Genomic DNA, 21,360 nt, shown 5'->3' with positions numbered 1-21,360 from the left:
GTCACAGTCCAGTCAAGACTTTTTTATGTGTAGCTGTTTATAGTTGTCTTTCAGCAGGTATACAACCTTTGGCTCCTGGCCCCTTGCTCTCCTGCTTTTCTCATTCTACTCCTCCTCACATTTTTCCTCTGTTCTGCTCCTATTCTGGCTCATTTTCACTGCTGCCTCCTCACCCCCTCCCCAATCTAGCCTCACTGTACATGCTCAGTGGCGTATGAACTAGTAGAGATTTCAGCTGGAGTTTAGTGGCACTCTTGGAAATGGCTTTGTTGCTCTGCCTTCCCCTTTTCATGTTTTTCTATGTCAGAGTCTGAATCCTGCAGATCAACAGCATTGCTACAATGCAGCAGGACAAGAATTTTCCCTAGTTATCTGTAAATCAGCAGAAATACAGATTAAAAAGCTAGCATGGCATCTCTGGCCATGGAGGCTCTACAGGCAGGTGTCTGGCACAGCTGCAGCTGCTGGTACCTCCAGGAACCACATCCGATGGGGATGTGTAGCCCCCTTCTTTCTCTGGAGGAAAACCCAAGCTCTTTCAGCAGTGAGAAGGCTCAGTCTAGCAATATTACCGAGGTGGATTTTGTGCTACACCTAGAAGCTTTCAAAACTATGTGCTAGCTTTGGCTAGCCCAGCCTGGCTTCATCTAGCTGTGACAGGATTTTCCCTGAAATTATTTCATCTATTTCTACATCTATGACAGGCGTGTTTATCTGGAAGCGAAGTATTTACTTATTTGCTTTTAATTATTTATGGTAATGAAATAGTACCCATATCTCAAAATTTTCCACGAAAATGAATGCTCTTGTAGTTCAGGTCTGTGGCCATGAATGAAAACTCAGTTCCCTACTGTTGCTTATAATGTTTATTTGTTTTTAACTTCAAAACAGAGGTGATTTTCTCAAAACAAATAGAGTAATGGGGGAAATGAAGGCAGGATCTCTTTGTAACTTTCCCAAGAAACACATCTGGAAAAGCATACTGTTGCAAAACAACTACATTTTAGCAGATGCGGACAGTGAGATTCCAAAAAGCCATAAATAGCAGTGAGGTTAGCAACCAATGTTGTTAGGGTGGTTTTCTTCTTTTTTTTCCCCTTGTTTAACTTGCAAACGGCACTAAATGAACCCACAATTTCCACAGCTAATACAGAGGCCTTTTTACAGAAGTCTCAGAGTCTGTAGTTAATTTCCAAGATGAGGAATTATGAAGCTATACCCCCTCATTTTGAATCTGTAAGATAAACTTGGTGGAATAATTGGATATTATAACATCTGATAGTCTTGCTACTGATTAAAGCCTACAGCTTAGCTATTGAAATCACTATCCTTAATTGCTACTTAGTTATGTTTACCTAAAAGTCATTTTTTACGTGTAGGCAGGTACAAAAACTTTCTTTAGAAGCAGCAGCGAAGTGTTGGATTATACTTTACAAATAGCTCTGATGCCACACTTCAGCAGCAGTCTTAAAACCTTAGTGTCATTTTGGGTTTTGGTGCCTGTACATCTCTTGCTCCTTCTTAATAACAACCAGTTTGGAGACAGATCAGCAAAATTAAAGGCCAGCTTTCTCGAATGTGAATGCTACACACAGGCTCTTCTCACTGGGAAGGGTCAGGGAAGGTAAAAATAATTCTGTAGACCAATGAGGACAAGTATGATGCCACTGTTCAGACTACAGTGACCAGAGAACGCAAAGATCTATGACTCCTAGCACTTGCATAGATGCACAGAGCCAGGCACAGGCGATGGGACACGCACCTGTGTATGCCCAGGGCCTGGCAGCCCCAGTGCCCCCCAGAGAGCGCGTGGCTTTGCCTACCAGCTCCCAGCCACTGGGGTTGCAGCAGCTCCGCAGCCATCTCGGCAGGGCCCATCTTCTACAGCCTGGGCTGTGCTGCACCACAGAGCTAAACCAACCCTCTACGGCTGGGCCTGTTGAAGAGCAAAAAACATATTTGGAAATGTGATCCCTTCATTGATAAAATTTGGATGGGAACATAATAGTTATTTTTGGTAGCTAATGCCTGCTCTCCACAAGTCAGTCGTCTTTTTCCTGCATGCATGTGAAAATTGAATATTTCTGGCACTGGGTGTGCTGCCTGTATTGTAACGTGCTTCGTAGGGTTTTGTACGTAAATAGAAGGAAAATACCACTTCACCGTCTGATTTGCTTGAGTTGTATAGTCTCCAGTGCTACAGCAAGAAACAGACCAGGGATAAGGAAATCACTTGAGCACTGATCTGAAGAGGGTCTTCCTGAACATAAAATGGGTGCACGTGTTAAGTGGCTGCAAAACTTACAGTCTATCACATTCAATATCAGGGTTATTAGATGGCGTATCCAAAATACCAAAATATACTTCCCTGTTTGCTGGAGGTGGGGTGTTGGTTGGACTTCCCACCCCAGAATCAGGGCTTGGAGCGGGGTACATTTCTCCTGCATACTTCTCTGCTTTCTGAGAGGGCTCTTGTTGTTTTTGCTTGAGGTTTTTGAAACGTTTGAGCTTCACAGGGTCTTTGACTTCCTTGGCACAATGGAACAAGACGAAAATGTCCCTCCGAAATTTGGAGCTCATTCCAAAGTAGATAATGGGATTGTAGAAGCTGGCAGACTTGGCAAACAAACTGGCAAGGATGCTGGTAAGATTGGGCACAGCGTAACCATAGGCAGACCATATAGAGATGACGGCATATGGTGACCATGCAATAATAAAGGCTGTGCAAATGACGATAGAAACCTAAAAGACAGAAGAAGAATAGTCTTAGATTTATTCTGGAAGACTACATCATGGAAGCAATATGCTGGAAATAGTAGCTTGGACACTTGGCTGGAAGGACAACATGCAGGTTGTCCTGAGGGTATGGCTCACAGGAGAATACAGGCAAGCAAAAGGTTTGCTTTGATGGAGCCAGGCAGACCTAGAAGCTATATATCAACTTTTGGCATGGTGGTGTGCTTGAGCAATGCCTCATCTAATGGAATGAAAATAGCTACAGTCCTCTGTATGTTTTTATGAATTCAGAAAGTTTCGGGCAGACTTAAGTCAACGATAAGTAAATTGAAAGCTTCACTGTAGTTTCTGTGTATGCTCAGAAGTAATGTAACTTCTGAAAGAAAAGAGCGTATGCAAACCAAATTTCTGGGTTTGTGTTTTATAACCTATTCCAATACATTTAGATTCTTTTTCACATGTGATGTAGCATCAATATTAGCCAGCTGATGGGGTAGGGGTTTTAAACAAACCTCATATTCTTCACTGAGTTCAGACTCTGCCACTAGAGATTATAGAGAAATGAAATGCAAGTGATTGGTTTTGCTCTCTTCTGTTCTAGTTGAGAGCAGTTTTTGGAAAGACAGGTTTCATTGAGATAAATCCCACCCAGCATGAAACCCAAACTCACCCTGGTGACATTCCTCTCTATTCTCCTCTGTCTGTCTGTGGGATCACCAAGTCCTGTTAACGCATGGCTTAGCTTGACAGTGTTGATAATTGACACATATGAAAAGACCATGACTGTGACAGGTAGGAAAAAACAGCAGATAAAAATGGAGACAATGTAGGACTTGTAGATTGTAGAGAAGTTGGCTTTTGCCCAGTCTATCTCACATGTGCCATACATGCGATCTGGAAAGCAAAAGTAAATTGGTTAGCATTTTTAGAACATGTATTTGCTTTTGAGCAATTAATTTACCAGTTGAAATGCTGTATTTTTCTTCTTTTCAGCACTAAAGAATGGATTGATCTTTCTGATTTAATGAGCTGTGACACAGTTTCCTACATAAACCATTTTCAAGACTAGCTAGACCATAACAACTTTTAATGTGTACTATCATTCTATCCGGTTTAGATCTCAAATACAAATCCATAATGCACAAACTGTTGTTTCAGGATGGGAAATTGTGGTACTTCATTAGAAAAGAAAAAAAAGGTAATAATTCAGTAGGTTTGATATTCTTGAGTGCTACCGACTCTTATTTGTCATAATCTTCTATGTAGTAACTTCCTAAGATGAACATGGTAACAGCATAACAAGCGATTGTAAAGACACAATACCTCAAATGTAAAAAGTCATTATTTACATAGCGAAGTAGGAAGTAAAAATTTTGAGATTTTTTTTTTTTAATATAAACAAAAAGGCAATGAAATTTTGGCTGTAGTGACAGCCAGGAAAGCACACTGATATAGCTAATGATAAAGATTAGGGGAAGATGTAACATAAATAGAAAGATATGAGATCATTTTGCTACATGGGAAGCGTACACTTCTGCAACTACAAAGGAGCTGCAGGCTCTTAAAAATGAAGTCAGGCAGACTGCAGGGTCTGCAGCTAGTGGAATTTATGAAAGGACACTGACTGATCCAGTGCTTAAGGGAAAGGTGGTGGGAATAAGGTGCCGTCTCTGCTTAAACATTTCTATGAATAACAGTTGACTTTAGACCCTCTGATGTATTTGCCAATGCGCCTAGAAAAGTAGAGTCTGATAGCATTACAGGTGTTCTGTAGATTGTGGATTGTTGATTTTTCTTTGTAAGTGGAAAAAAAGCTGTTTTTTTCTGACAGCTATGGCAGAAAATTGGTTTACAAATAAATGAAGCATGAACCAAAATTATGTAAAGTCAAGCATTAACAAGTCCTGGAGATACAACACAGGTGAAGCCTGCATGATTTAGCAACATAGATCTCTCCCTGAAATCCAGTGATAATTCTGAAGGAAAAAATTAATCCCTTAATTCCTCACAGGTAACAGGAGGTTTAGACAGGATGAATTTAAAGGAGCAAAAGATTAAATCTCTTTTATGAGTCTCATCAGAAAGAGCTTGGTATTTCCATCACCAAAACCTCTAGGTGTTGCTGTCTGGTTGTGTTCAGTAATAGAAATATGTTTTTGTCTCCTTTGCCTTTTTCATCAGTAGTCCTCAAGATTTGAAAGATAACCATGAAGTCTGGTTTAATTTCAGATTTCTGGTTTGTGAAAGCTTTTGACTGAAAAATGAAAGCAGCCTCCAGGTGACATAAAAGAAAAAAAACCTGTCCATTTTCTGCAAGTCAGAATTCAGAGCTGTGTTCCTCCCCTTCTGTAGAGACACTGGCAAGTGGCATTTCTAAAAATCAGCGGAGTCCTGGGGACCCCTGCTGTGCAGAAGTGAGACACCCAAGGTGGCCAGGTGTGATATGCTGTGGGCCACTTGCTCCACTGCTGGACTTGCCATTGCTGGGCTCCCACACCTCCGTGGGTGTCCTCAGTGGAAACGTGCTGTGAGTCAGATACTCCAGGAACCTGAAACCACCGGGATTTGCAGTAGGGAAAAGTGCTCCTAGAAGTGGTATTGATGAGACAGGCAGCGGGACTGGAGACGGGGCTGGAGCACCAGGCTCACGGGGGGCGGCTGAGGGACCTGGGGGGGGGTGGCCTGGAGAGGGGGCGGCTCAGGGGGGACCTTATCGCTCTCTGCAGCTCCTGGCAGGGGCTGTGGGCAGGGGGGTCGGTCCCTTCTCCCAGGTGATGGGGGACAGGACAGGAGGGAACGGCCTCAAGCTGCCCCAGGGGAGGTTTGGATGGGATGGTAGGAAAAAGTTCTTCCCTGAAAGGGTGGTCAGGCGCTGGAATGGGCTGCGCGGGGAGGTGGTGGAGTCACCTTCCCTCGGGGTGTTTAAAAGACCTGTAGTTGCGGCACTTAGGGATGTGGTTTAGTGGCAGACTTGGCAGTGTTAGGTTAACAGTTGAACTCAATGATCTTAAAAGTCTTTTCCAATCTAAATGATTTTATGATTCTACAATTGAGCCGTATATCTTGGTAACGTTTTGGTTTGGGAAGGATAGAAGATTTAACCAATCATAGAAATGGAAGTTTTTCTCACACCCGTACTTCAGGAGTCCAGGGATACCTCAAAGCTTATGTATTTAGTAAGTAAGAGGCTATGTTCACATAGCTGCTTTAAGAAGCTTCATAGATTTCATGACTTCTCAAAGGATGCAAGTGCCTACAGGATCCAGGCAGGTAACTGCTGGACAAATTCAGTCACATGATTTCAGTTGCTAGGACTTCTATAGCATTACCATTTTGTTGAATTTTTAGAGACTTGAGCCAATTTCTCCAACTTATCCCCTTGAAGAAATTTTCTGGTATGGGAATATCCCTTAGCCATCGAATTACCTCAGTGTTCACTACTCAGATTTTTTCCCCCCTCCTTTTTTTTTTTTTTTTGCTATGGCCTTATCTTGCACCCAAATCGCTTCTTGGACTTGCAAACTTTCTGACATCTTTTTCTTCTCCTGCTATGTTAGTTTTCATATTTTCAATGAACTGTTTCACCAAATCTTTCTGGCTTGCCTTATTATAGTTTCAAGTTTAACTTGCTGTAACTTGTGTTCTTTTCTAGCTTCCTAATCTTGACAGGTTTTGAAGTATGTCTTTTGATAGTTTCCTTTATCTCATTGCTTAGCCATGCCAAATATTTCTGGCCTCTCTTTTTTCATAAATAATATGCACTTCGTCCAAGACTTTCCTGGGATATCTTCCATAAAATCTCTTTATAGCTGATACCAAAGCAGGCAACGCTCTGAGCGTACGTCATGCATGGTGAATGATTTTCTCAGTTCCACTGGTAATCAGTCTGGTTTATCATAAACAGCAAGAAAGGCAGGCAAGTATCTTTGTTCAGTTAAGTGGAGAGGTGCCAGATAAGTACAACTGAAAGCTACCTGTTACCTGTATAACTGCCCCAGCCAAGTAATGGAGCTGCTGACCAGAAGAAAGCTGCTATCCAGATGAGGACCAGAGCCACTGTCATGCTGCTGTTGCTGATGCAGTGACCTGCAATGGCATGGTTTAGTCAGCAAACAGTATCTAGAAAGGCAGACATACCTCTGAAATCTAAATGCACTCCTGTACCAACAGCTGATAAGGAAAACACAGCTATTTTAAAAAATATTAAGAAACCCCCCTGCATATTCCTAAGAAAAGCTTAAATTTGAAAGCATTGGTCGGGCTTGTGTTCAGGACCATTTGTGAACAGTGGAAACGAATGGCTTTTGAGCGGGAGACAATGTGTCTATTGAGCACTGCAGAATTAGCAAGTTCTACATTAGACTTAGGTTTTGCAATTTTGCAACGAGTAGAAGACAGCTAGTTTTCCATTTTTATGTAGAAAAAAACCAAGATAAATCTAAATTAAGAGGATTTTCTTATCAATTTGAAGGTTTTCCCTGTTAAAAAGGAGAAAACACATTAGATGCTCAAACTACATTAGCCATTCAATACAAATTATGTAATCTGTCTTGCTGTTGCCATACATAGTGGTTATTTCTTTATTTACGTAGGAAATATCCATGCATCCACCAGTTTCTGTTCCCCAGCATTTCTGTAAAGTTATACTGGCTACTCGTTCTGATTTCCTCAAGACGCAAACATAAATGGTGTACACCCTCAGATGAACACGTGATGCAGTCTTGCAAAAGAGAAATGTGTTTTAAGTATGACTTCATAATACACAATGAATGTAAGATGTAGAATATGTCACAGCCAAATTCTAGCAGCTCCAACAGCAGTTTGTGCTGAAAATTAATTTCAATTAGTCTATCATTACAACAAACTATGGAAGAACTTCCTGTGGAAAAAAGACCTCCCTGCAGAAGTTCTTTCCCTTCATGCTATTAGAGAGAAAAACTCATATGATGACTCCAGGGTATTTATGCATGCTTCACCTGCAGGTATTAATAGGTTCCTGCCCAAAAGATGGTGTAAACCAGTCATTACAAAGGCATGAAAATTGATAATGCACTATCTAAGGATAGGTGAAAGGAAGACTAAGGAGGATTTATAGAAGGTGTAGGTATAAAGCATAAGGCTTTCAGTGGAATCCAGGGTTTTCAGGAGGTCCAGGATGAATGGTAAGGAAAGGTTTCCGCTCCTCGGGTGAGTGTGGTGATACAAAAAGGGGTAGATGATGGCATGTTCATACAGATTTGCTAATGAGGGCTTCACAGGGCAGGAAACACGTAAAAGATTTCAGACCAGATTTGCACAGCAGGACACTCATATGTCTTTACAGAGGCATTTATACCGAAGCTTAATAAAAAAATGAAATTGAAAAAAACCAGGAGTGGTTAGTAAAAGGTTTCTAGCACTGGAGAGAGTAATGAACAGTGGTGGTTTGAGATATTCAGGTTACAGATCAACAGGGCACGAGAAAAGGAAGAAGTGTGGGTGTGAGGTTGTGGTGATGATGCTTTGCAGATCTGGGAGAGAGGTGGGAGACAGGCATTGTCTGGGTAGAGTTGAGTCACGGTCAGTTCTGGGGGTGGTAGGAGTAGTTTTCATCTCCCATGGTGTGAAACTGTCAGCTGAGGAGAGGCCAGAGAGGTATGTGGGGCTGGCAGGCTGCGCAGTGCTACAAAAGGTGGAGGCAGGATGCGCAGACTGAATGTTCCCAGCGCTATCTAAAGCAGCCCATGATGCCTGCTGTGCACAAACCCTGGCAAAACACCCTGAAGAGTAAAAATGTTTGTAGGTAGGGCAGCCTTCCAAACCAAGGATCTTATCAACAACTGGACTCTTCCCAAACATAATCTCACAGAATATGAAATTTGTTGTTTACAGTGAGATCCAGACAACAATGTATGTATCACTTAGAAGTCGTTTAAGTTGCATTTTGAAGAATATAGAGGGGTCAGCAGGACCTGTGGTATCTTTGGCACAAGGGTGAATATAACCCATGGTGACCAAAGCGTACTAGTAATAATTTTGCTCTTATTAGGGTTACCTTTGAAAGATTCTATGCAAACATGTTTGTAATGTCAATGAGTGCATTACGTTTTGGTTTCCATTATATCTAATTTATATTTGATATAGCCCGTGACTGAAAGAAATACAGATTTGACCAGGTTCAGTGAAGGCAGAACAGGACTTGCCTTTATTCCTTACCTCTTTCAGGATGGCAGCCCTTGATGTAGCGAGTCACGCTGATTACTGTAAGGGTATTAATACTAGCCAGGCCAAAAAGAAGTGTCAGGAAGCCATCAACCTGAAAAACAAAGCAGTGCAGGATGTTCTTTTACTGCAGAGAGCTGAAGCAGAAAAGAACCACAGGGATTGCTCCTGTCATTTTCATGTTCATGCTCTCAAAAGTTTTTCCAGAAACCCAACTAGCAGGGAAGTGTAAAATGTCAGGTGCAGTTATCTTCTATAGGATCAGTGAGCAAGTAAATGTTCAGAAATTATATAAGTGCTCTGTCATGTACATAAAATAAACAAGCAAAGATTCCCTTACATCTGTGCTTCCCTGAAATAACTTGCCAAATGAAGGAGAAAAAGGCTGAACTGAAAAGAAGAAAAGCCCTGAATAGGCAAAAATGCACTGGATGCAGCTGCCCCACTTAGGCAGAACAACCATGCAAACTGAACCCATGAAATTTAGGCCAAAGAGGAAAGAACGTAGGAGGTAATGGGCTTGGCTGAGAAAAGCTTTTTTAAAAAAATAAGTAAAACCATCCAAAGCCAAATGGTTCCAATAGATTGAGCCTCAATATTGGTACTCCTCATTGCCTGCTATTTATTAATCACTGATCCTCACCACCTCTGACTGACGCAGGCAGAGCCATACGGCTGTGTAGGCTCCCGCTGACGTCAGTGTCTCAGCAGTACGTGCACAGGATGGCTACAACTCTGCTAGCTGCACTTGGGGCTTAGGAAGGAAGTTGCTGCTGGCGGTAGTGGAGATGGATGTAGCCATCTGCTCGGGAGCACTATACGACTGGGAAATGATCCAGGCAAAACGCTGAAGGCAGTCCTTTTTTTTGAAAGCTTGCAATGATACACCAAACAGGCCAGAGCAGAGGAGCTCTTGGAGGTGCCAGTTTTACACCAAGTGAAGCAGGAATATTAAGCAAGTGTCTCTGGACTGTAACTTGGCATTCAAGTGGTAATATTATCAGTGGAAAGGCACATCATTATTCTACGGTGAACCAACTCTGTGTGAATGGGCACACATCCCGTGGAATTCTGTTTATCCCAGCCTTGAATCTGGGGCTTTAATCCAGGCTTAAAGCTGAGACCATGGCAGATTGTATAAATTAAATTGGGTGAAGGGTTAGGAAAGGGCTGCTTCGTCATTTCTTTCACTGTCAGTCTTTCTTGCTACCAATATCTTTATATTGACGCGGTACTTAATGGCAACTTTTACAGATCCACCACATTTTCAATGCATGCCAGATTTGCTACTACAACAGTCTACACCCACCTGTGCTCTGCCTACAGTCAGCTCATGTTTAGTGTATAAACGCAACCATGTTTACACCAGGAAACAGACTTCCTTGTGTGTTTTGGATACTTGCTGAAAGCTACACTTGGCTGAATTTGGCCTTCTGTGTGCTGTGGAGATTGGTGAAATACCTGGATATGCAAATGTGTTCTGCATTTCATTAGCCTTATTGATGCAAACAGCTGCTGCGTCTCCATTTGCTCTAACAATGCTTCATAGACAGGGAAAACAGCATGGCCAAGGACTACTGAGAAACTAGGATGCGTAACATTAGTTATTAGACTGGAAAGGAAGCAGTATTTCAGCAGGGATGCAAATAAACTCTTTGAAATTAAGTATAAAGTGCTATGAGATTGAATACTAAAGTAGAAAGACAAGGTTCTTAGTGTGTATCATAGCCCTTCTATGCTGAAGCTGGTTGAGTTTTTCTGAAATACATTACTGTATGTCTTATCACCTGCAGATGTGACCGTTATCCTCCCACCCCCTTCCCTGATGCAGACCAAAGAGAGACAATTATATTAAGTGATCAGTTCAAACAGCCTTTGAGCATGCTTAGAAGAGAAGTGGGTCTAAAAATACTCTTGCCCTTTACCATTTAAGATGAAAGAAAGAACAAGCCAAGTGTTTGTTTTTAGTTTTGGTTTTTTTTTTTTTTTTTTTGGAATGGTGTCTTGCTGAAAACATACAGTTTTACCGAAATCAACATAGTTCACAGGACCAAGCCATTGTCAGCACCACGTCTCATTTTCATACTATTTCATAACAGCATTTCAGCAGATCAAAATACTGTTGCTTCTGCTAGTCTGGGGGATTGTCACCAGAGATTTGACCGGGGCCATATGGCTAGTAAGTGGCTAAAGTGGCAGCAATCTGCCAGGGGTGCCGTGCTAGCCACAGGCTCAGTGGTTTTGAATAGGTAACAGGGTGAAATGCCAAGGAGGAGAGTGAGCTCTGGGGATGACAAGAGTGCCAGGATGAAATGAATAAAGGAGGTAAATGAGATAGTTCTTAAGCTGCAGAGCAGCCCAGGCAGAAGCCATGGGATCCAGAACATTAAAACACAAGAGAGCATCCAACAGGATTAGGGCTGCTTTGGGTGCAGGAGCCTCAAGCCAATATTGTCCCTGCCAGACTTCCACTGGTGAGGAGTTAGCTCTTGAGCCTAGCTACACATCTGCCATTTCCCAGCAAGCCTATTGATTCTGCAGTACTTCTATATTGGTATCACTTAGATATATGTCTTCAGAAGAAAATGAGAGAATTTACTCTAGCTGTAGCCAGCCTTCTTCAAGCACACACCTACTGTATATGGAAGAAAGATCTCTGCTACTTTTTCTGCTCCTGAACAGACAACACTGACTGTAGGTAGCAACCAAAGTGACTGCTTGGAACCCAAAGGAGTTAGCAATAGAAAAACTGATTTAGTGTAGTCCTGATTTCTATAGGCAGAGTTATTAACATATGTAGGTAACAAAAATACATGATATTCCCAGTTTTCTGCGTCTTTAAAGATATACGCAATGACAGCCAAAGAAATACTAGAACAGTAGATAACATTTAATTACTTTCAAATATTGATGCTTTTCCCCTTCCCCAGTTCCGTTTTTTCTTTTCTTTTATCCTACCCCGCAGCCAGCTCCTTCCTTACACAGTCATAATATTTCCTTCATTTTTGTGTAATGCAATTTTGTCCTCCTTGTTATTAATTATGACCAAAGAGCAACAGTGTTAATAGGCAATGTGAATTTTGACATCGACATGAAGTTCTGGTAATGGTAATTCTGATCCACCGGCTTTTCTTCTTACCCATTTAGAAACAGGAGTAGATTGCAGTTTTAAAAGCTTTTCTCTCCGTGCTATACCGGCGTTATTCTCTTGGGTATAGTATATAGATACTCACAGAACTTGCTCATTATCTTTATGTTGCCTGGAAGCTAAGACACAGCTGCAGAAAAGGCTGTGTTTTTTCTGCTTTGTACTTGTGCCTGATTTTAAATCTTACTAATGTTCTTGGTGTTCTATTTACAACCCACAATACATAAAGCTCCTACCGCATGCAAATTCTTTTCTTAAGCTTTGCTTCAACACAGGGGGAGTCGGGAATCCCCAGCGCACTATCCAATTTTTAGCTATAAGTTTGGGTGTGCTTCTACTGTCTTTAATACTTACGCATCCCTACTGAATTCATAAGGGTTTTCCTCATTTAAAGCAGAGTAAAGTATAACCTATTGTTCTTCTTATTGGATTAATCAAGGTTTAATGGCGCAAAAGCAGATTGACAGCATAGCTATTACGTTTCCATCTGGGCTGAAACGTTGATCTCACCAGCCGGAAAGGCTGCGTTGCTCCCTCCTCTGGGCAACTGCAGAATGTGTTGCAATTCCCTGACGTCCATTTGTTTCCCTTCAGAACCACAATGTTCTGTCTTTCTCTTGAGATAATGAATATGTAAATAAAAATATAAACTTTAAATGTTTATATGCAATGGATAAATAATCCCCGTTTACAGTTATCGCAATAAGCCCTCTCAGAATATATTTTTTAAATACAAATCAGATTATTACAAGATCATAATGCAAATAGATAATGGCAATAAACCTCCTTCAACCACAAGAGACAAGAAAGCCCTAAATCAATCTTCAAGAAATACATTTGGAAAAAAAAAAATGTAGGTACCTTTGGATAGAGTATGCTTTAAAATTTAACAAGTTCTTAAAGTTTGCAGTGAGAAAATATTCCATTTGAGTCTAATGACAACATAATTCTCCCATCCCTCCAATATATCATTAATGTGTCAGCCAGACTATAGTAACTCTGTCAAATGGAAGAACTACCGAGGTTCATAATCAGAATCAGTATTCACAGGAGACTACTTAAAGCTCCCAATGCATAGTGTTCCTAAAGCACTCAAATTGTTTCTTTACTATTTCCTACAATACAAGAAGTGAAAGAGACCTGTCATTTACCACAATTTCCACAATGTTTTTTGCTCATGTGGCATTGCTGTGGTTGCATTCTGCCTCTTAAAATGTCTCAGCAGGCTTCAAGGGTAGCTCTTCTTAGAGGTGATTGCATTAACCTAAGCCATTATAGGTCTCTGACACAAATGGCACTTCATTTACTAATAGACAATGAGAACTGATACGCTACGGGGTGAGATAGTTCAAACCATTAAGTGAGAACATCAGACATTCGGTATTTTGCATTCAGCAAGTGATTAAACCTTTCTATTGATGGGATATATTTTAAAGATAGGAAAAAATAGGAATGCAATGTTTAGGCTATACAATTATGTGTACAGGTAAGTGATTATACTAACTATACTATATAGTTAAATGTACATTTAGTACAAGCTGTTAGTATATGCAGGTAAGGCTTTGGTTTTAGCAATGTTAGGGAATCCAGAATCAATCTACTTGTTTGCTTGTAGTTATTTTAGGTTTATATACTGGGTTAATCAAATGAGATTCAATGTATATTTATTTTGGGATGACTTTTTGCTATTAGAGTTGTAGCCCTCTTAGGTCATAATTTATACTCCTAGCATATGCCCCCATCAACGAGCACCGTTATGAATGTAGCAGCCCCACCAAGTGCACATCGTTTAACAAATAGATACACATTTCTTCCAGAATTTCCTTACACAGCCTCATCTTACTTCAAGTACTCCATCTCCACATGCTTGGGAGCACCTGCTTTCTAGCTCTGGGTTGATTCTGTGGGACCATAGCAGGTTTTATGTCTGTCCTGTCCACCCATGAAGAATGAGTGGGGAGGAAGCAACCAGACATGTAGCTCATACCACCCAATGATCCAGATACAGCGGAAAAATTCCCATCTTCAGGTTAAATGCCGCACTGCCATTGTCCTGTGAATTATTGTGCCAGGAAATTAAGAAGCACTAGATGGGAAAGTCTAGCATTGCCCTCTGGAAACATCCATGCTACACTGTGTGAAACGCTCTTTACTGAGCCTGAGCCAAAACTCCTCCCCACTTTGGCGATGTTAATTCAGAGCTTACTTGTTTATTGTTTGCAGCATCATTACTATAAACAAGGAACTACACAGAAAGAAAACAGCCTCGTGAGTCACCCATCTCATCTTCACATTGCCACAGAAAGCAAGGCTTGGTTTTGTGGCTTGTGGTGATCCTACCCCAACAACTGAGATTCATTAAGTCAATTGAAGTTGTGCTTTTATTTTCAAAGTAAAGAAATACTATCTTCGCCTTTTCAGAATATCATGTTAAAGGTTTCAGGAGGCTTACATGTCTCAAGAGAATCAGAGGTCCCACAGACTGTTTATGGGCTCTGTCAGGAGAACTCAAGAGATTACAAGTGATCCTCCATGTTCTCTCCAAAGTACACTTGTCTGTGCTGTTCCCAGCAAGTTGGAATCTGCTTACAGAGCTGCCATTAGGTTAATACAAGGTCATGTCTGGTTGCTGGCTGAATGCCTACCAGTGAATTTATTCTTCTCATAAAGCTCCTAGGCATAAGGGAGGGCAGGTTAGTGATGTTACCAGATGGCAAGTTAGCGATGGTACCGACTGGGCCATTAAGTGGCTGAGACAAGAACATGCTACATCCCTGAAAGCCTGAAAAATCTGTATGGCTACTAGGAGATCTCCTCTTAGGTTGATACTCTTGTCTTCTCTTGGTCCTGTACCAAAATAACCAGAGAAACCAAAGATAACTGATTTTTCCCAAGAAAACACTTATAGTCCTAAAAAGGGGATGGTCTGTAAGGGTCTTCACATCACTATTGTGTATGATAAACTGGACCTGACAGCTCCTAACAGGAGAGTCACGTGCATTGCCAAGGAGTCCTAGTAGCCCAGGGAAAGCCTGGAAGGAAGCGCAAAAGATACAGGTTATCCCTAGCCTTAAAGAGCTATCTGGAAAGCCACCAGATGCACATCATCCTTTCTGCAGGGACAGTGGTGTGGAAATACTGGATGTCATGTCATATACAGCCTATTGCAAGCAACAGTCATCTTGTCATTGGTTCAGTCAGCACAGAATCCGGGTCAGGACCCAAACCGCTTCCTACACACAAGCAGTCTGTTGACTTAATGGAATATATCTGTCAAATAGAAGATGACTAAATGTGAGGTAGGACTATTTAAGATACTTGCAGATATTATCAGAGTGATTAAGTTTCATATGAAATTTTGCTTAAAAGTCAGTGAGAAGATGTGGCACACAGGGAGGTGCCAGAACAGCACAAATTGTTTAGCCCGGTGAGGAGATCTTGAACGATGAAGGTAAGTGATGGACAGCATTTTTTGAGATGACATTTATCTCTTAGAAACATACATAAGCACAGAAGAATGAGGAAGGCTACTATTTTCCACATAAGGGAACAAGAAAAGGATGTTTGAATGTCCTCTGAGAGGAAAAGCTAGTGCAGGAATCAAGGTTTAGGCTTTGGAAATTCCTGGTTCTGTAGGATCACTATCAGGCAAGAAATGCCCTTTCCAGGCATCGGTGTGTGGTTTGATGCAGTGCTTGGGTGGCATGGAAGGGGATACATCAGACTTAGCAAACAAGAAAACAGATAGTTTGAACATCCATAATTTTTCAAGTACCAAATATGTAACTTCCCTAATTTGTCACAATTGGCTGCAGAAATAATAATTTACAGGAAAATGAGGAGAACTCATGACTAATAAAAACTGGCATAACTTCCCTGCAGTCGCATTAGTTATACTGAAATGATCTTTTATGTTGCTAATGATTCTGTTTGTGCAAAGGCACAGTTTTTCCCCCCTTCCCTGCAGATGAAGTGTTTTTCTCATTAAAATTTAGCTCACAGATGTCTACATGAGTTGCTTTTACCTCTTTGACTGCAACGTGCAAACTCATCAGATAATATTAAGATGGACCAGAAATAAATAAATAGGGAAGACAACACTTTTTTTCCAGTATCCAAATCTCAGTTATGCAAGGAAACAAGAATAGGATACATTCTAGTGTTCGTATTTGAGATTTTTTTTTTTTTTTCAGAAAAACATATCTGGGAGAGGAAGATTTTTTTGTAGCACAGCACAGCCAAAGTAAAGGGCACACTTTTTTTGAATTTGCTTTATAGATCAGTCTCCGCATCCTACCTTTCACAGTGAATCAGCGTGCTAAGGTGAGCTGAATACAGAGCTTATGTTACACAGCTTTTCTTCAGCACCTTTTAACACCTGTTTTATCTGTTAATGCTCTTAGTGCCAGTTCCATGATTTGACTTTGGGTTATTTTCATCTTACTGAAATGTCAGGAATGATAAGCTATATATAAGTAAAATCCCAGAAATATCACACCACAGTACTGTGCTAGGATAGTCAATAACTATCAAACATTTTTCACTCCCTTTTTATATTTGGTTTAATTTCTTTTTACATCTTATAGATAGGTAGCTGAACATTTTTCAGCTAAGCAGACATTCCCGCACTATTACAATTAGAGAAAAAAAAATCTGTTTTCTTCCAGCCCAGCCTCAACCTTAGAGCTTCATGCTTGGAGACTGGGACATACAGTGATATTGCAAGATTTTTTACAGCAAGCAAGGCCAAGTTAACTCAGTCTTTGGATGGGAAACCTTCACCAAAGTTAGCCTGCTGAAGAAAGCCGTGCTGAGGATGAAGGTACTTCTGCAACATGCGATCTGGCTCCACTGTGCGTGAGGACCAGTGTCTGCACAGAGCATTCCTCACAGGGAGAGGAGGAAAACCATGGAAGAACATTCAAGTACTCTCAATGCAAACAAGGACGGTTACAGCAACCATCACTACATCTCCCCGTCGCTAGCTGGGAGGGATGGTGAGCGAAAGCAAACCTTTATCCACCTCAACAGATGTTGCTAGGGTAAAGATGAACAGCTTGTGGATTTGTCTGGGTTTTACGAGCAAGAACTCTGTGGTGAGGAGGGTACTCACATGGATAGCTGCTGGGGAGAACCTCTCGGCAGAGGTGGGGCTGAGACGTAGGCAAAGAGTGCTTGCTACATATGGAATACATTGAAAACAGGATGATTTGGTGAAGGAGAAAATGAATTGATGATGGAGCAACGTGACATGGTTATGCTGGAAGAAGTTTGATGAAGAATGCATACAGATACTGGGCAGCAGCAGCAATGCTGTCTGCCATTTTCTTCAGTAATTTTCCAAGTACTGGGAAGGCAGGAGAAAAGAAGCCTGTGAGGTTTCATTGTGGTTGTTTCCATCGGACATTGCTTTTATTACCTGGCCACACTGACTGCTGAGCTACCACTGATCGATCACCTCACCCGGAACGTGAGGGAATGCCGCACCCCAGACGGTAATGCGTAAACACTGTCTTCATATTTATAAGTGCAAAAAATCACAAATGGAGTCAAGAGAGTCAATAGTCAGTCTAGCTAAATCAACAACTGGTTAGTTTTATCAGTTATATTAAATGGACAGAAATCAATGTTCTTCAAATCTACTCTATTTATAAAAGAACATAAATGCCTTTAGGTGTTTTGATTTATCAGACAATTTATAGAACATTTTGTTAAAAGAAGAAGATATTAATCTTCTGTTTCCTCCTCAGACAAGATTTAGCAATATTTTACAATCCGTGTATAGGAAGGGAGATAAAGGCATGTTCTGAGAAAGCAAATGCCATCAATAAAATATAAAATAATTTATTCAAGATAACAAGTCTGCCCTCCCCTCAAGAATTTCTGAAAAAAGCCCATATATTTTCATCTTACTGATCTCAGAATTTCCTACTTTTGCATTTTCCTTTTGGTATTTCAGATCCCCACCTCTAGATTTTACAAAAGATGGACATTATTTCTTCCTAGGAATGTCATACTAGACCTCTAAACATTTCATAACGCCAAAAATACTGCATTTTTTAAGTGCTAGTAAAAAGCAGTGACTGGAAGCTGAATCTGCAAAAGGGGGAAAGGGCCACCATGCTCAGCTTTGCAGGCTCTGGTTGCTTGCCTGGTGCAAGGCAGGTTGTGGCTTTAAGCTTCGCTCCTAGATTACATGTGGCAAAAGCTGGTGAACAAATGAGGCTCTTAAAGTAGCCAACAGAACAAGACAAGGGCCATATCTCAACCCCCTTTTGATTTTTTTAATGCCTTACTCCAGGCTGCAAAAGATTGGAATTTCGTGGTATTCACCACCATATCCTTCCCTTAACTGTGCAAGACCTTTCAAAAATTAAGCAGTGTCACTGTGAAAAGCAGAGAGTTTTCTGATCTGTTCCCCCTTTTCCCCCACGGAGAGTGTAGGAGAGACTGATTCACTTTTCTTCATCCAAAGGTGCTCAGATCCACATTCCTTGCCTAGGAACGTAATCCCCAAGGCTATTAGTCATGTGGGGATGCTCTACTGTCCTTACAGCAAACAAACAGTGTGGCCAGAGACAATGAGAAGCTCCCTACATGAGTGGTGAGACACCCGTCGGAAGGTGGGGAACCCTCCTTGCCCAACAGCAGCATTGATAAAGCAGGACTATTGCACATCTAATTAGTTTTTTTTAGAGAACCCCATTTATCTCGGATTTCAGCTGGCAACTTGATCAGCTACACCACCGCAACTTGATCAGCTACACCACCACAACTTGATCAGCTACACCACCACAACTTGGAAAAGTCTGCTAAAGTGCAAGAAATCCCAGAGTTTTCCATGGGTCACATACTCCTCAACGCCTGCACACTAAGCCTGACACTCCTAGAAAATTTTGGACTTCCTGGCCACACCATGCCCTTTTGGATGCACATATGCCATAGGTCTGGTGCTGGCAGGCAAACTGTGCACAAATGTATTGGGGGTAACAACAGACTAAAACAACACTTGCATGCAAAGTGGGGCTTACTGCTGCTCACTACACTGCCAGTTGTTTCTGTCCAGGGTATGCCAGACGGAAATACAGAAGTGCTGCATAAAGCATCAAAACATCAAGCTGTGCAGGATTCAAACTATGTAGTAAACCCAACCACAAGGTGAGACAGTCATTTCCCTCTCTCTCTCCTGCTTCCCTCCGTGGCTTTATTATTCTGCACTGCGCAAAGCAGCTTTAGCAAAAGAGGGGGAAGGCAGGTCCTTCCAGGCTGGCCCTTGGTGGGAAAACTTTCTGTTAGTTGATTAATAAGGTTCAGAGGAAACTGCGGTGTTTACCTGTACAGAATTAATATTTCTGTACTTCCTACATGTAAGAACATTTGCATGCAATGTTATTTACAAGTTTCTGAGCAACTTCTAATTCAGAAAACCATACCAATAAAAAACGTACGGGAAGGACCTCGAGGTAGCTTTTCACTAGAAATATGGTCAATGGGGGAACAGATGGCTCTTGGTCACTGGCTTACATTCCCTGACCTCAACTTTACTATACGAACTTGTTTACTTACTGATGATATTACCAGAGGCTAAAACAGAATGTGCTAAAGACTGACTGTCCTCCCTCTGCCCAGGTCAGGACTAAGACCCAGTGGTAGAGCAGGGAAGGGATAAACAAGAAATGAAAGCAAAGTCCAAAAGCCACCTTTGGAAAACCATATCCATACACAGCATACATCAGGGGCATCAACTGGATACAGACCTACCATGCAACCTCACTCCTGACAGGAGACCTCTGTCAGACCTCCAAAAAGAAGAATAATATTTGGCATGGGGAAAGGATAGTGGTATTTCTTCCATACAAAGGAGGAGAACAGGGGCACGCATGTATGTCCCCTTCAGCAGGTATGCCATGAGATGGTCCTTTTAGATGGTGATGCATCTTTTCTTGCAGAGAGTTTTCACAGACTAGGCTGTTTTGAAAGAGAAGTAGTATCTGCCTGTCTTCTCCCTGCTCCCTCTAACCAGGGCAGCCAGGAATGGTGAACCTTAATTTGGAAAAATACTACCTGAGGGCACAGAAGGAGGCCTGAGTCAGAGGAAAGGAAAATAGTTAAGTGGATTAAATGAGATGAGCTCATGAAATGTCTTCATAAACAGAAATGACAGGCTATCTTGGGAAAATAAATTTTCCCTAAGCATACCTGACAGCAGAAGCTGACTGATCAAATTGGAGCAAATGTTTAGTGAAACGGACAATGACAAAAAGCCAAGTAAGGCTCTCCTCTGGACTCAGCAAAACAAACCAAGTAAGGGAAAACACACAGGCCGTACTAAGGAAAAATCCACATTCATGTGTGCAACAGCCCAAACTGTCATCCCAGCTACTTGCAGAGGAGCTTGAGTGCAGTGAGAACAAGACACCAGCTTCGGAGAGCCATGACAAAAGCATGGGCTTTACCTTCCTGGCACCAAGCTCCTCATTCCTCATGTTCCAGATGTGAAACCCATTCTGGTCAGACTACAAATGTATCAAGTTTTATAAACACTAAAAAAAAAAGCAATCAAACCTCTACTGCTGTTCAACATTGCACATTTTGAGAATGATCTTTGGGCTGGCTGTCCACACACAAGCGGAAATGTTCACATCTTTTTTATGTGCAGAAGCTTCCTGCTATTTCTGCACAATATTCTTCCTAAACAACAGTCACTCGACTTCCAAAAGTCACTTTTTCATCACTGGCTTTTGTTTTGTCAAGCTCAATAATCAAGAAAATGGATGTCAGGGTTTACACATGTTTCTGAGACCCTCCCAACACAGAACAAAACCTTGATGGAAACAGGAATCCTACATGATTTTCTCTCAACAAGCCACAACCAGCTCAACCACTTGACGTCACAACCAATTCAAACTATTCAGAGTACAAACTGATTTCTCCAGGTTACCATGACTTTTTAGTTAGCATTTATACAGTATCAGTTCCTATTTGAAATAATAAATGTCAGCTTTTAGAGCCTACAGAGGATTACCAAAGCAGAAACCTTAATACTTTGCAAATCAGACTGTTTAGAAAAGCCAATGGATTATTAATATCCTGAACAAAATTTTTGGATCCCAATACGTTAAAACTTTGCCTGATATCCTTGCTTTACAAATGAATGCTGCTTAAAACCAGGAGATCCAGATAAGATTACTTAACACACCTTGACCAACAAACTATCTGGGTACCCCCAGAACTTTATGGACCACTTATCTCCTTGTAAAGGCAGTTCAAGCACA

General features: G+C 41.3%; 1 protein-coding gene across 1 annotated transcript in view; it reads right to left on the bottom strand.

Moving 5' to 3' along the window:
* Window positions 1-851: 851 nt before the first annotated feature.
* Window positions 852-21,360, bottom strand: part of LOC102051368 (opsin-5-like) — a 31,744-nt gene continuing 11,235 nt past the window's right edge. Inside the window, exons 3-6 of the mRNA XM_014279870.3 lie at window positions 8,932-9,031; window positions 6,718-6,822; window positions 3,407-3,630; window positions 852-2,742 (exon numbers count right to left, since the gene is read on the bottom strand). Coding sequence (XP_014135345.1) covers window positions 2,302-2,742; window positions 3,407-3,630; window positions 6,718-6,822; window positions 8,932-9,031 — 870 coding nt within the window. The 3' untranslated portion in view covers window positions 852-2,301. The remainder of the gene's footprint in view (window positions 2,743-3,406; window positions 3,631-6,717; window positions 6,823-8,931; window positions 9,032-21,360) is intronic.

The sequence above is a fragment of the Falco cherrug genome, chromosome 13 (genome assembly GCF_023634085.1).
Source record: "Falco cherrug isolate bFalChe1 chromosome 13, bFalChe1.pri, whole genome shotgun sequence".
Classification (NCBI taxonomy): domain Eukaryota; kingdom Metazoa; phylum Chordata; class Aves; order Falconiformes; family Falconidae; genus Falco; species Falco cherrug.
The sequence above is the reverse complement of the archived record's forward strand: the minus strand, read 5'-3'. Positions and strand labels throughout refer to the sequence as shown.